Raw genomic sequence first — 12,709 nt, forward strand, 5'->3', positions numbered from 1 at the left:
AATTGTGCTTGAAAATTAAGAATAAAAGAAGGCACAGATGAGTCAAAGTTGCTCTGCCCCACTTCTAAGGAGTTTGTTTGCAGTGAACCCAGGGCCTTCAGCATGCTAAGCAAGCCCTCTACTACTGAACTATATCCCAGCCTACCGTTCCCTATTTTTAAAGAATCCTGTAATGTATTTTCAATAATAATAAGAGTGTGTGGGAGGAAAAGATAGTAAATAGCAAAATAACTATGAGTATCAAAAGAGAGGAGCTAAAATGGTGAGGAGCTTGGTAGGATTTTAGGAGGTAAAGAGAGGAAGGGAGAGCACTAGAAAAGGAGCCTTATGGCCACAGGAGCCTTGGATGTAAGAGAATTCGCATTAATTGGGCCTAGCATATCTGGGTTACCCAAAGTGAACTAAGCACATTCCTAAAGAGTATTGAAGGAGGAACATTAAAGTTCACTTTTAAAAATTTGATATTTGAAAATTCAAGCAATCATCGAAGATGTCTCTTGGGGATCAGGAGGATGAGAACTTTGCTGTACTTCCTTGTATGTGTTTTTTGATTTGGTGTTATTTTTAATTTGGAGTGGATGGTAAGGGAGATGTTATAGACTTTTCTGTGGTGGGCATACTTGAAGGTCTGCATTTGACCCTGGACTTGAATCTTACAGTCAGCTACAAATCAGCACTGTACTCCATGAATGAGCATTGCATTTATTTTCAGGCCTGAAGATTACTATGTGGGGAGTTGGATGTAATACTGAAAGAGTTAACAGCTTAAATGCACCTCCACTGCACCCTCGGGGACAAGCTCCCTCAGCTAGGAAGGCTTCAGGCTTGGTTCTGAAGCTGTCTCCAGACACTTACTTTAATAAGATTGTTTACCAAGTAGTGTCATGCACAGCATCTCAGCCTGCTCTGGAAAACCCCAGGAGGCAAAAACCAAGGCTAGGGTTGGCTGGGTTAAGTCCCCAAAGGACGTAGTCAATGGCAAAAGGTGAAATGGGCTCCTTCCCAGAGCTTGCACTAACTGGGGAGGTGGGTTGGCATTTTATACAACCTGTTGCCTTGTCTTGGAATTCCAGTTCACTACCCACATGCGCAGGGGAGGGGGTCCCCCTGCAGGTGGGTCTGTGTAAGTACCATTCCTTCTGCTCTTTCTCCAGGGGTAGCTGGTATTTCCCCAGAGCCTCCTTCCAAGTCAGGAAGATGCCACAGTGCCTGACTTCTGAAGGTAAAAAAAGAGCAGACTCCAAAGAGAGGGAGAACTGTTCCATAGAAGATCTAAAAGAAATCATCACCCTGGCTTTTGTGAGAGAGAACACACAAAAGGGGTTTCAGGAGGCCCGTCAGCAAAGCAAGAAGAAGAGGAAGAAAAAGAGGTTAGGATTGGAAATTGGGAATGGGACTCCATGTTGGTAAGAACAGGAAGGACCTGGAGGGAAGGAGGCTTGATAGAGTAAAGGAAAATTGTGAAGCTGTCAAACCCACTCTGCTTTTCAGTTCACATAAAAAGAAGGCTCTTTTGATGGTTTGTTTTATAGAATCAAATAATCATGTGTAAAACTGCACCTTGTCCTAATTTTCATTCTATTTATGTTTAGAATGCCTTTCAAAAAATGAGTAAAGAGAGAGAATTTCCTTGCATAAGTATAAGAAAGGGCTTATTTAGGGCTGGGGTTGTGGCTCAGTGGTAGAGTGCTTGCCTTGCCCATGTGAGCTTTGATCCTCAGCCCCACATAAAATAAAAATTAAAAAAGGTATTTTTTAAAAGTGCTTATTTGTTCTGAGAATTTAATACACTTTAAATATAATAGAACCATGCTATTGTATTAGGATCTGACTGTAGCTTGCGGATTCCAGTTCTTGTTTAATATTTTGCCAGGTCTTGCTCCATTCAGACTGATTAGTGTCTGAAAGATTGTCTGCTTTCTCACTGACAGCTTCCCTACTGTGCAGAAGAAGAGAGAAGCAAGTATTTTGGCCAAAAATATTTTAAATTCCTGTTCCCGATGGACTACTGGAGTAAAAGGACTAAGAAAATGATGTTAATATGAAGCTGCATGCTAAATTAGCTATAATTGCAATATAGACTCTATATCCCATGGACAGGGTAACAGTACTGATTCCATGCTTTCTGCCACTCTGTACCCATTCATGTCCTCAGTGATGGGAATAGTTGAATCAGGCTTAATGTGATAGCTTAGGCTTCATGCAGCTCCACCTGGGACAGGATGTTTCTGGGTGCAGTCTGTCTCTGTCTTGTGCTTTCCTTTTTCTCTTTTCCAGATGATTGGTGATTAATCTATCCAGCTGCCGGTATGAGAGTGGTGAGCATTTCAATGCGAAGGATCGGGGACAAGGACCTACCATTTCCCCCTGTGACGTTGGGAAGGGTCACTCTTGATGTTGAGGGTATTCTTGAGAAAAAAGGGTGTCTTCAAACCCCTTTCCTTGGTTCCTCTGGCTCCACAGACTATTTGAGAGAGTTGGGAATCTCATTCCAAGAATCATGGGTTTTGATCCCCGTGGCATATTTTTCATATATCTGTAATGCTTACAGTGACTGGGGCTGGGTGCTGTGGTGCATGCCTGTATGCCCATTGGCTCAGGAGGCTGAGGTGGGAGGATCACAAGTTCAAAGCCAGCCTCAGCAAAATCAAGGCACTAATCAACTCAATGAGACCCTGTCTACAAAATAGGGCTGGAGATGTGGCTCAGTGGTCAAGTGCCCCTGAGCCCCTGAATTCAATCCCTGGTGCAAATATATATATGTATATATATAGTGACTGAGGATCTCATTGTAGAAGAGGCAGCTGTTGCTGCAGTCAATGGCCCTGTTTTAGAACATATGTCACAATCCAGCAGTCTGAGGCTAACCCTGGTCTACAGACTTGCTTTGTATTACAGAGCACAGTGTTGTTGCCTTTGTGTTTGAGTTCAAATTCTAATGTCCTGGCCTGCTCTTGTCCTCTCCTGGTTACTGCAGGTCCTCCTTCCTTCTTATGCCTAGGAAGGAAGGCATCTGGCCTGTGTTGAAATCAGTTTTTTAGCTATTAATACTAATAGGGGGCAGGAAAGAAAGATGTGATAGTGGTATATATGGTTTTGAAATACATTGTCTAAATTTTTTTTTCCTGCCAATTTACCTCACTAGTTAAGATTAGCTCTGCTTGGTGTTAAGGATCAGTTTGTATTTTCTGAACACTCAGGGCTTGGTGTTTAGGAGAAAGCCAGAGGCTTGCTTCCTGGCAAGGGGAAGCCAAGGCGGGTCAAACATTTACCCCAGATAACTTTCTGTGGCAATCACTGCATACTGGCTGTGTTCTTCAACAGCTTCCAACTCTCCATGTTCCTTTCTTGGTAGTGGTACATCCAGACAGGGAAAGATGGCTTACAGTCCTAAGGAGCTGGGTCTCTTGTTCCAGTACTTGGGTCTGGAACTACCTAGAAAAGGAACCTCCCCATCCTTTGCTCCTCCTTTGCTTCCTGGGCGAACAGGACATTTCTTTCTTCAATTCCATTGCAGTGCGTAGGGTGGCCCAACAGTATGGCCTTCGAGAGGGAGGTGACAACGATGACTGGACTCTGTACTGGACGGACTACTCGGTATCACTGGAGAGGGTGATGGACATGAAGAGCTACCAGGTATTTTCCTCAATTTAAGTGTGACATCTGCCCAGTCCCCCCCCCCCCAACTCCCTTTTTGTGGTGCTGGGGATTGAACCCAGGGCCTTGTGCATGCGAGAAGCAGGCACTCTACCAACTGAACTATATCCCCATCCAGGGCCCCCATTTTTAATCACTGACGCTTGAGGGGAATCTCAGAGTGCTCCCATGTCCTCCCATTGTTCATGAATTACTGCTTCCCTTGTAGAAGATCAATCACTTCCCTGGGATGAGTGAAATCTGCCGCAAGGACTTGCTGGCTAGGAATATGAGCCGCATGTTAAAGATGTTCCCTAAAGATTTCCACTTTTTCCCTAGGACCTGGTGTCTTCCTGCTGAGTGAGTGAGCCCAGATTTCCTTCTCTTCCCCACCCCTATTTACATTTCCCTCCTGCCCTGATTCCCTGGTTGCTACTTTCCCTTCCCATAAGATCTCCCATCTCTCTCTATACTGTCCAGGAAGAGAAAGGATAAAGGGTGTGTCCAAGGTTGAGAACACACAGGGCTCTGCCTATAAAATGAGATGACAATTAAGGGCCGGGTGCCTTGGAGCCTGTACCTGTAGTTGGATGAGAGTTTGTTCTGACCCTGAAGGATGTTGATCTTGAACTCCTTCCAACCATTTAACTGTTCTGTTTCTGAATTTTTTAGGACCAGGAGCTCCTCTGGAGATAGTGGGGTTGGGGTTGATTAGCACCCAGGGTAGGAGCAGGGAGGACTGCCTGCGTCTGTCCCATGTAGTGCCGGGCTGGACGGGCAGCCCTGTCCCTTTTTGCTCTCATTTTATCCAATTCAAAGCTGGACCTCCATTCCTGATAGGCAAAATGCTCTGGAGAAATCTGAGATGGCATGAGCACAAGCAGGGGTATAATCTGGTGGTTGAGACAAGGCAGGGGTAGTGTGACATGCCACCATCTGTTTTTACACTCACAAAGAAAAGGAATCCCACTCTCCCCTCTCCTCCCAAGACTTCCTTAAACCAGGAGCTCCCAGCCTTTCCTTAGTCTGGAACAACTTCCAAGGTTTAGCAGCAACTTACGAGGAAATGTGTGCACTGTCCAGTTAACAGGAGCCTCCAGATTTCATGGCCACTGAGGAACATTGTGGCTAAGTGATTTTCCCAAGAATCACAAGGTTCTTTTGAGTTAAGATGAAAAACAAGAAATATAGCAAGACTGATATACATAATCCATTAATTTAGTTTCTTTCTTTTGAATATACTGTCTTAAAAGCACATTTAAAGGTTTTATTTGCCCTCCCATCCTCTGGCTGGGGGTGGCGACATCACAGATGAAACACTGAAGCCCAGAGAGGGTAAGAGACCTATTGATTCAATGTCACATCACTTGTCAGGGCTTGAGCCAGACTAAGAACTCCAAATCTCCTATCTGTAAATCCAGAATGCCAAACTGCCTGGGTCATGGCCACCTTCGTGGGGTGGATAGCACAGATCATCACTTTGCTGCATTATGTCATCTTAACTAACCACTGCATGAGATGGGTTTCATTATCCACATTTCCTAGATGATGAAATGTAGACTCCGAGAGGTCATGTCCTTGCGGGTACACAGCTGGTGGGTGGTGTTGCCTGGGCTTGAATCCAGACCTGAATTCCCTCTGAAGCCCACACACACACTCCACTTCATCAGTTCTATTATCTCTCTCGTTGCTGGCCTCTGGGCCTCTGTCTATCAATGCCAGGACTTTGTACTTCAGATACCTTTACTCTTCTGTTTTTTTTGTTGGTTTGTTTTTTCATATGGAACTGGTCTTCCTTTTCATTATTCTCCAGCTAATGGTGTATCTTGTTCCTTCCCTGTCTGGTAGCTGGGGAGATTTGCAGACCTATAGCAGGTCAAGAAAAAATAAGACATACATTTGTAAGCCGGACTCAGGTTGCCAAGGGAGAGGTATATTCATCACCCGCACTGTGAAAGAAATCAAACCAGAGGAGGATATGATCTGTCAGCTCTATATTTCAAAGGTACTTCCTTATTGTGATTATTTATTTATTGCCCATAGCAGCCTCGGGATCTAGCTGCACTGGATACAATGTGAAATGAGTCAATGGGGGGTGGAAGTGTGGATGAAGCTGAGACTGTCTTCTATCTTGGCCTTTGTCAGACCGAATTTCCTAAGCAGAGGTGCTGCCATGTACACTTGTCTGTTGGTCTGACCTCATCAGGCTAGCCCCTTTGCTCAAATAGATGAGAGCTGGGAGAACACCTTAGTTTGTGGATACCCTACCTTATTTGGGAGAAGGGAATCATCCTGGAGGGATTCATGGTAAACAGATTCCCTCCCTGAGTGCCACAGGTCACAGTATAACCTGCTGCAGGGAGGGAACCTTCTAGAAGTGTGAGAAGAGGGAGAAACACTGCACCTCCCACCCAAGGCAAAATGACCAGGATTACTGGTTGCAGGAAATCTCTTACAGGACCACAAGTATAACACAGCCCTGGATGAGAACCATGTGTCCTTTCATCAAAGGACTTTTACTGTTACTTTATTTAGTTGCCAAGATATCTCTTGGTGGTAGTTGTTTGTGCCAATGAAGAAATCAGGAAATCAAGGCACAGTGTGGTTTGGTGACCTCTTCAAGGTCACAAGTCAAGCCACAAAACCCAAGTTCTCCTTATCCTGCTCCCCAGGCCTGGCCAAGCCTTCACTTGGCAACACTAGACAGTGTTGGACTGATTCCATCCATGAAAACAAGATGGGGGCTGGCGATTTTTGTATGAGCTTCTCCTCTGCTGCTTGTTTGACTTCTCTCTTCTCCTCCCAGCCCTTTATTATTGATGGGTTCAAGTTTGACCTACGGATTTATGTGCTGGTGACATCATGTGACCCTCTCAGGATTTTTGTGTACAAAGAAGGACTGGTCCGCTTTGCTACCACTTCTTACTCTTACCCCTGCACAGACAACCTGGTGAGCTGAGGGGACATGATGCCTCCCCCTCCTCCTTAGCATGATAAAAAGTCCTGCTTAAATACCCTTCCTTGAGACATCATGGATCTGGCTGTCATTTGCTGAGCACTACCTATATGCCAGGTTGCATATATTCTTTAGTCTGAGCCCTCCCAGGAACTCTCAGACATAGGAGTTATTATTCCTTTTTACAGAGAGGGAGATTAAAACCCAGAGAGTGGAAGGGACTTGTCCAAGGTCACACAGCTAGCAAGAGGTGAGTCTGGGACTTGTGGCCAAGTCTGCCCGACTCCAACACCAGGTCCACAGTGCTCAGGAGTGAGCTATCCTGCCATCCCCCCACTCTAAGTCCCCTAGGACTCCTGAAGTTTCCCTCAGGCAAGGCAGCGCTCACTCTCAGGAGGAGCTAGAGTTTCTTATACTCCAGCTTATACAGGGTTAAGTTGCCCAGGCTCTAAGATTCCCCTTTTTACTGCCTTAATTTTGCCAGTTTAAGTACATCTTAAAACTTCCCTTTCTTTTCCATGCAGTTAATCCCCAGGGGCCATGGGAGGGCACAGAGAGAATGCAAGAGGCCTTCATGTCAGCCTGACCCCACATCTTATGTTCTCTTTTCCCAGGATGATATTTGCATGCACCTGACTAATTATTCCATTAATAAGCACAGTTCCAACTTCAATCAAGATGCTTACTGTGGCAGCAAGAGGTAAAGGAACAGTTTTTACTCTTCTTTCCAGGATTCTACCCAAACCCTGTCAGTCTCCGTCAGTGTTTCCATCTTGGGTCACGTGGTCTCAGAAGAGACTTTGCCTCTCAATCCAGAACTCATCTCAGCTCTCTGGACTGTTAATCATTAAAAGGAGGCCACATCGTAAACCCTAGGAGGCTGGGAGGAGGAGAGATAAACTTGAACCGTTTCCCCAGCAGAATACATACACACACTAAAACATAGCCTTGTTACAGTTGCCCTTCTGACATTTCCAAATCAACAGACATTTATTGATCACAAGTCTGCCATTTGAGAAGGACTTGCCAGGCTGTGGTTTCTTGGTCTGTGGTTCCCTGGGGTGTTGCTCCATTAGAGATTCTCAAGCTATGTGTCATGAGGATGCCCTGGTGCCACATGACGTGTGGCTAGCTGGCCCTTAAGATTCCCCAGAAGGGGGGACACGAAAGGAATTTATGAGTCTCATCATGAGCAGCTTTTCCATTTGTGTTTGAGTTTGAGCCTGAATAGCTCTCACTTGAGTTTTAAGAAAGAGGAAGGCTGAGGAACCTAGTTTGGCCAGGCAGAGGGCCAGGCAGTCTCATAGGGCCCCTGTGAGACTCAAATGACTCATTGGCAGTACAGTGTTCTGGTACTTCTGGTGGCCTCAGAGGTGCTGTGCCTGGCACCTGTGTGCAGTTTTCGTTCTTGAATTTTCACCACAATACAATGGCAAAGCCATTATCACCTGCTCTTTGTAGGTGGAGAGCCATGAGTTAGGTGCCATCTCCATTTTATAGATGAGGAAACTGAGTCTCTGCAGGGCTAAGTTGCCCAAGGTCATCCAGCTCTGAATGCTAGCATGGGACAAGAAGCTGGGCCTGTCATACTCTGAGGCTCACCCTCTTCCTACTGAACCAGGTCTCAAGGGACTGAGGAAAAGTCAATCCATTTGGTGTCAGAGCAGCAGAGAAATGTGTGGCATTTCAGCACACAGAAAATCTCTAGGCTACGCCTGCTGGAGGGGATGTGTCAGGCTGGGAGGAGGTAGTCTGCCCCTTTTCAGAGGACGTCAGCCCCTCTGTATTGCCTGTGTCCCCACCCAAACTTTGGGCGCCAGTGGTGCATGTGGAACGTCAACACTCAGGGAGGCCTGGCTTCTCATCCCTGCTCTGCTGCTTGCCAGCTGAGAAAGCTTGGACAAGGTACTTCATCTCTCTGAGCCTCCGTTTCTGGGTCTGTAAGATGAGGGCCATGAGAAAACCTGCCCTCTCCTGCCCACCTCGTGGGGCCTCTGTGAGACTCAGATGACTTGTTGGCAGTACAGTGCTCTGGTTACTGTTGTTTTTCTTTGGTCTCAAGGCCCTCATTTCCCTTTTATGAGACTTGATATCCCAATAACAGGCCTCAGGCCCCTCAGGCCATGATGGAGGTGGTGTTGTTGGGCACAAAACTAAAGCAAGGGTGTGAAGATTTCCAGTATTATTCTCTTTTTTGCTTTCTTCCATTTATTTATTGGTGCTGGGATGGAACCCAGGACCTCATGCATACTCAGCAAGCGCTCTACCCACTAAGCTATACCCGCAACCCTCAAATATTCTTCTGCTGCCCTAGCTTCCCCCACTTCCTTTTCCTTCTCTTCACCTCTCTCTCGCACCCCTGTTCTCTGTGTGCCCTCTCTGTGGAGCAGTCTTCTGCCCCCATGGCCTGGGGGCTGTGCCCTCTCTTGGCTCAGCCCATCTCCTCAACAAGTGTGCCAGAGAGAGCTTGTTTCATAACAGAGCCACTCCCGTAATAATTGATGGATTGATCCATTCTCGAGGACAGAACCCTCATGACCCAATCACCTCTCAAGGCCTCGCTTCTCAAACTGCTGTACGGGGGGCAAGTTTATGCACATGAACTTTTGGGGGACACAAACCACAGCATGTCCTGGTCTTTGGTGTGCTTTCCATTTGGCCAGGTAGAGAGTTCTTTCATTCTCCCCTATTTTTTTTGCTTTTTTTCTTCCTGTTCCTCCTTCCTATCTTCCATCCTTCTATCTTCCTTCCTTCCTTTTTTTCCATTTCTTTCTTTCCTTCTTTCATCCTGTCTTTCTCTCTCTTCCTCCCTCCCTCCCTTCCTGCCTCCCTTCTTCCTTCCCTTCCTTTCCTTTCCTCCTTCTCTATCTGTCCCTCCCTCCCTCCTTTCTTTCTTTCTTTCTGGGAACCCAAGGGTCTCTACCACTGACCACATCCCAGCTCTTTTTATTTGTATTTTGAGACAGGCTTCAAATTTGCAATCCTCTTGCCTCAGCCTCCCACATTGCTGGAATTACAGGCGTGCACCACCGCACCCAGTTCCTCCCCATCTTCTGGGAAAACCTATTCCTTATGCTGTTTCCCCTGCCCCAAAGTTGGCAGCTAAGGCCAACTGTTAAACCCTTTGGTTAGTCCCCCAAACTGAGGTGCAAACTCAACCAGGAAAGTGCTCCTCAGAGTGAAAGAGAAGACAGAACTTCAAACCTGGCAGCACTCTGGGGCAGACACCAGTTCTCTTCCTCTTCTGTGTGCTTGGCATACAGCTGTTGTTAAAGTGAGTTCACTAATTGCTGGCCCTCAAGAAATTGTACAATATTGTATATTGTGATAGAGCCTGAGTCATCAAAAGAAGGTTTTGTTATGTTCTGTAACGTCTGTTATAAGAAGTCAGGGAAGTACATGATCTATTTCAGGAAAATTTACATCCCAGTTAGGCAAATTAAATACACTTTTTTTTTTCCACTTGAAAGGATTGACTTCAAATGATCTAGAAAATCCACTTACATGCACTCTGACAATGGCAGGTAGAGGAGGTGGTCTCTGTATTGAATGACCTTTCCTTTTCTGTCTTTATATAAATGCATCCTTAGTTGTTTTGTATGTGTGTTGATTTCCCAAATGGTGCCCAGGCCTCCCATGGCAGAGGTGGTGGTTCCTCTGTGTCTCCTCATTTCACCAAGCTTTGCATGCACAGCAGGCCCTTATCAGATGCTCATTGGCTGGTAGACCTGCTTCCTCCTTTTCTGACCACTTCACTTGGGCTCCAGCGAGCTTTTAGAACTGCCTGGGAGCCTTGTCTCTTGTCTTCGTTGTTCTCTTCTCAGGTCTCCATTCTCTTGCATCTTCTCCTGTATTTCCACTTCCACTTTGACTCTCTGGGGGACATTTGGTACATATGTGTGAGAGGTTGAGTGTCCACCCCCACCACTGCCTCTACGGTCTCTTAGATTCATCCTTTCTCTGTGCTGCCCAGCTTAGAGTTAATGGAGCATCTGTCCACTCAGATATTTCCTCATGGATGTCTCTGGTAGAGAGGCTCTTGATTTCCTCAGCAATTGGATCAACAGCCATACTGATCTGCCTCTGACTGAGGTTTCCTGGAACGTGGGGCTCTCTGTTCAAAAATAGGAACAGTTCAGTTTGCCTGCTATTGGTAACCTTGTCTGTGGAAATGTTGTGGGATTGTCTTTTTCCTGTGGGCAACCCTGAAACAAGAGTTCTGTGTTTTCATTTTCCCCTCAGATGATTGAGGTAGAACCAAGGTACCAGTATTCTTAAAAGACTCCCCAAGTAGATAACACCAGAGGTAGAGAAACCATTGCTACGCAAGCACAACTATGATGTAGGGTGTTTTTTCTTTTTCTTTTTTTCTCATCCATTAACCATTTTTCCTCCCATACTGGGGATTGAACCCAGGGGCGATTAACCACTGATCCACATCGCTAGCCGTTTTAACTTTTTATTTTGAGATAGGGTCTCATTAGGTGGCTTAGAGCCTTGCTAAGTTGCTGAGGCTGGCCTCACACTGGCCTCAGCACCTCTGGAGGTGCTGGATTATAGGCATGTGCCACCTCACCTGGTTCCCATCCATTAATTTTTCCACCCAGATATCCCATCCTTTCCCCAGCTCACAGGTGTCTTCTAGGCCACAGTGAAAGTGCTCAGGTCATGTCTTACTTGACTATATACTTGTACCTACCCCAGGGCTCTGGACACCTGAGGGGTGTGGCCTATGACTCCTACAGGCTCCCTCCTAAGCTGACCCAGCCCTGTGGTCATGCTAGGTCCTGGGTGTTCATCCACACCAGCTCTAGAGCTTTATCTTCTCTAGAAGTTTCTGGTTTTCAGCATGCCGTGGCCTTGAATGGCCAGAGGCCAGCTGCCCTGCCTGATGGCCTGTGGTTCCCTTCCAGGAAGCTCTCTACCTTCAACACGTACATGGAGAACCACAGCTTCAACGTGGGACAGATATGGAGGGCTATCGAGGATGTCATCATCAAGACAATCATCTCGGCTTACCCAGTCATCAAACATAACTACCACACCTGCTTCCCTGGCCACACACTTAACAGTGCCTGCTTTGAAATCCTGGGCTTCGACATCTTATTGGACCACAAACTCAAACCCTGGCTGCTGGAGGTAGGGAAGTTCAGGCGAGGGGTGAGAACTGTGCCCTGTTACTAGAGTCAGCCAGTTTCAGGGACCCTGCCTCCTGGCTCACCTGGATTGTTCTAATCAACTTCCCCTGCCACTTCCTCTCATGGTGCTTGCTGCCTGTGGGGCTTGACTCTTAGCTGAGAAGTGGCCACCAGAGGGGGGTAGACGGCTGGGAATTAGAGAATTCCTTGTGTCTTCTTGAGGTCCAGCCAGACTCGCAAACAGACTTGCTGCTAATCTCAGACACAGAGTGATTCTAAAGATAATTCTACCTTTTGTAACAGAGTTCTCTTCCAGAAAGGCAGTGTTCTTCATCAAAGCTGGGTAGGTGATGCTAAGTATCAGATGGGAGCTGACTCCCTTGGCTTCTGGCAGATCTGCATGACTCAGATCTAAGCACCAGCAGAGCAAACTGGTGTCTGCTGCCCTAGGAATGGGTGGCAGAGACACTCAGTGAGTTTCCTGCCTCCATGGGGGTGGGTAGAAGGAGAAAGAGAATCTTTCCAAGTTGCTGTCTCTTTTCCTGGTTGGAGTGATGCTCAGGAACCTTCTCAAGTGTCCATTCAGCATGAATGATGAGGAGCAAAGTGTGTACATTAGGTGACATCCGAGGTGCTAGTGCCAGGTACTGATGCCAGAGTCATACTTTAGCGTGGAGAATTCAGAACTGCAGATTGGATTCCTGGGATTTGCCTTCCTTCACCCTTGTTCTCAGGTGTGAGGGAAATAGAGAGACGGCCACTTAGAGCTCTTACCCCATGAACAGAATGAGCCAGCATGAGCAAGCCTTCAAAAACTGCTGGAAATTTACAAATGTCACCCAGTGCTTCTGAACAGGATGGACTTTGCTGTGGGCAGGAATAAGTTCTCCTTCTCCTCCCACCTGTTCTCCCCCTCAGCCTGATGAGGCTCCAGAAAGTGTTCCTCCTTTCTTTTTCCTACCTCCAAGCCAATCCTTCA

The 12,709-nt window shown here is 46.6% G+C and overlaps 1 protein-coding gene across 1 annotated transcript in view; it reads left to right on the top strand.

The window, feature by feature from the left end:
• The first annotated feature begins 3,600 nt into the window (after positions 1-3,600).
• Positions 3,601-12,709, top strand: part of Ttll6 (tubulin tyrosine ligase like 6) — a 30,243-nt gene continuing 21,134 nt past the window's right edge. Inside the window, exons 1-6 of the mRNA XM_027924800.2 lie at positions 3,601-3,636; positions 3,866-3,996; positions 5,485-5,641; positions 6,443-6,586; positions 7,207-7,292; positions 11,506-11,731. Of these exons, the coding sequence (XP_027780601.2) occupies positions 3,616-3,636; positions 3,866-3,996; positions 5,485-5,641; positions 6,443-6,586; positions 7,207-7,292; positions 11,506-11,731 (765 nt within the window). The 5' untranslated portion in view covers positions 3,601-3,615. The remainder of the gene's footprint in view (positions 3,637-3,865; positions 3,997-5,484; positions 5,642-6,442; positions 6,587-7,206; positions 7,293-11,505; positions 11,732-12,709) is intronic.

This window comes from Marmota flaviventris, chromosome 17 (assembly GCF_047511675.1).
Source record: "Marmota flaviventris isolate mMarFla1 chromosome 17, mMarFla1.hap1, whole genome shotgun sequence".
Classification (NCBI taxonomy): domain Eukaryota; kingdom Metazoa; phylum Chordata; class Mammalia; order Rodentia; family Sciuridae; genus Marmota; species Marmota flaviventris.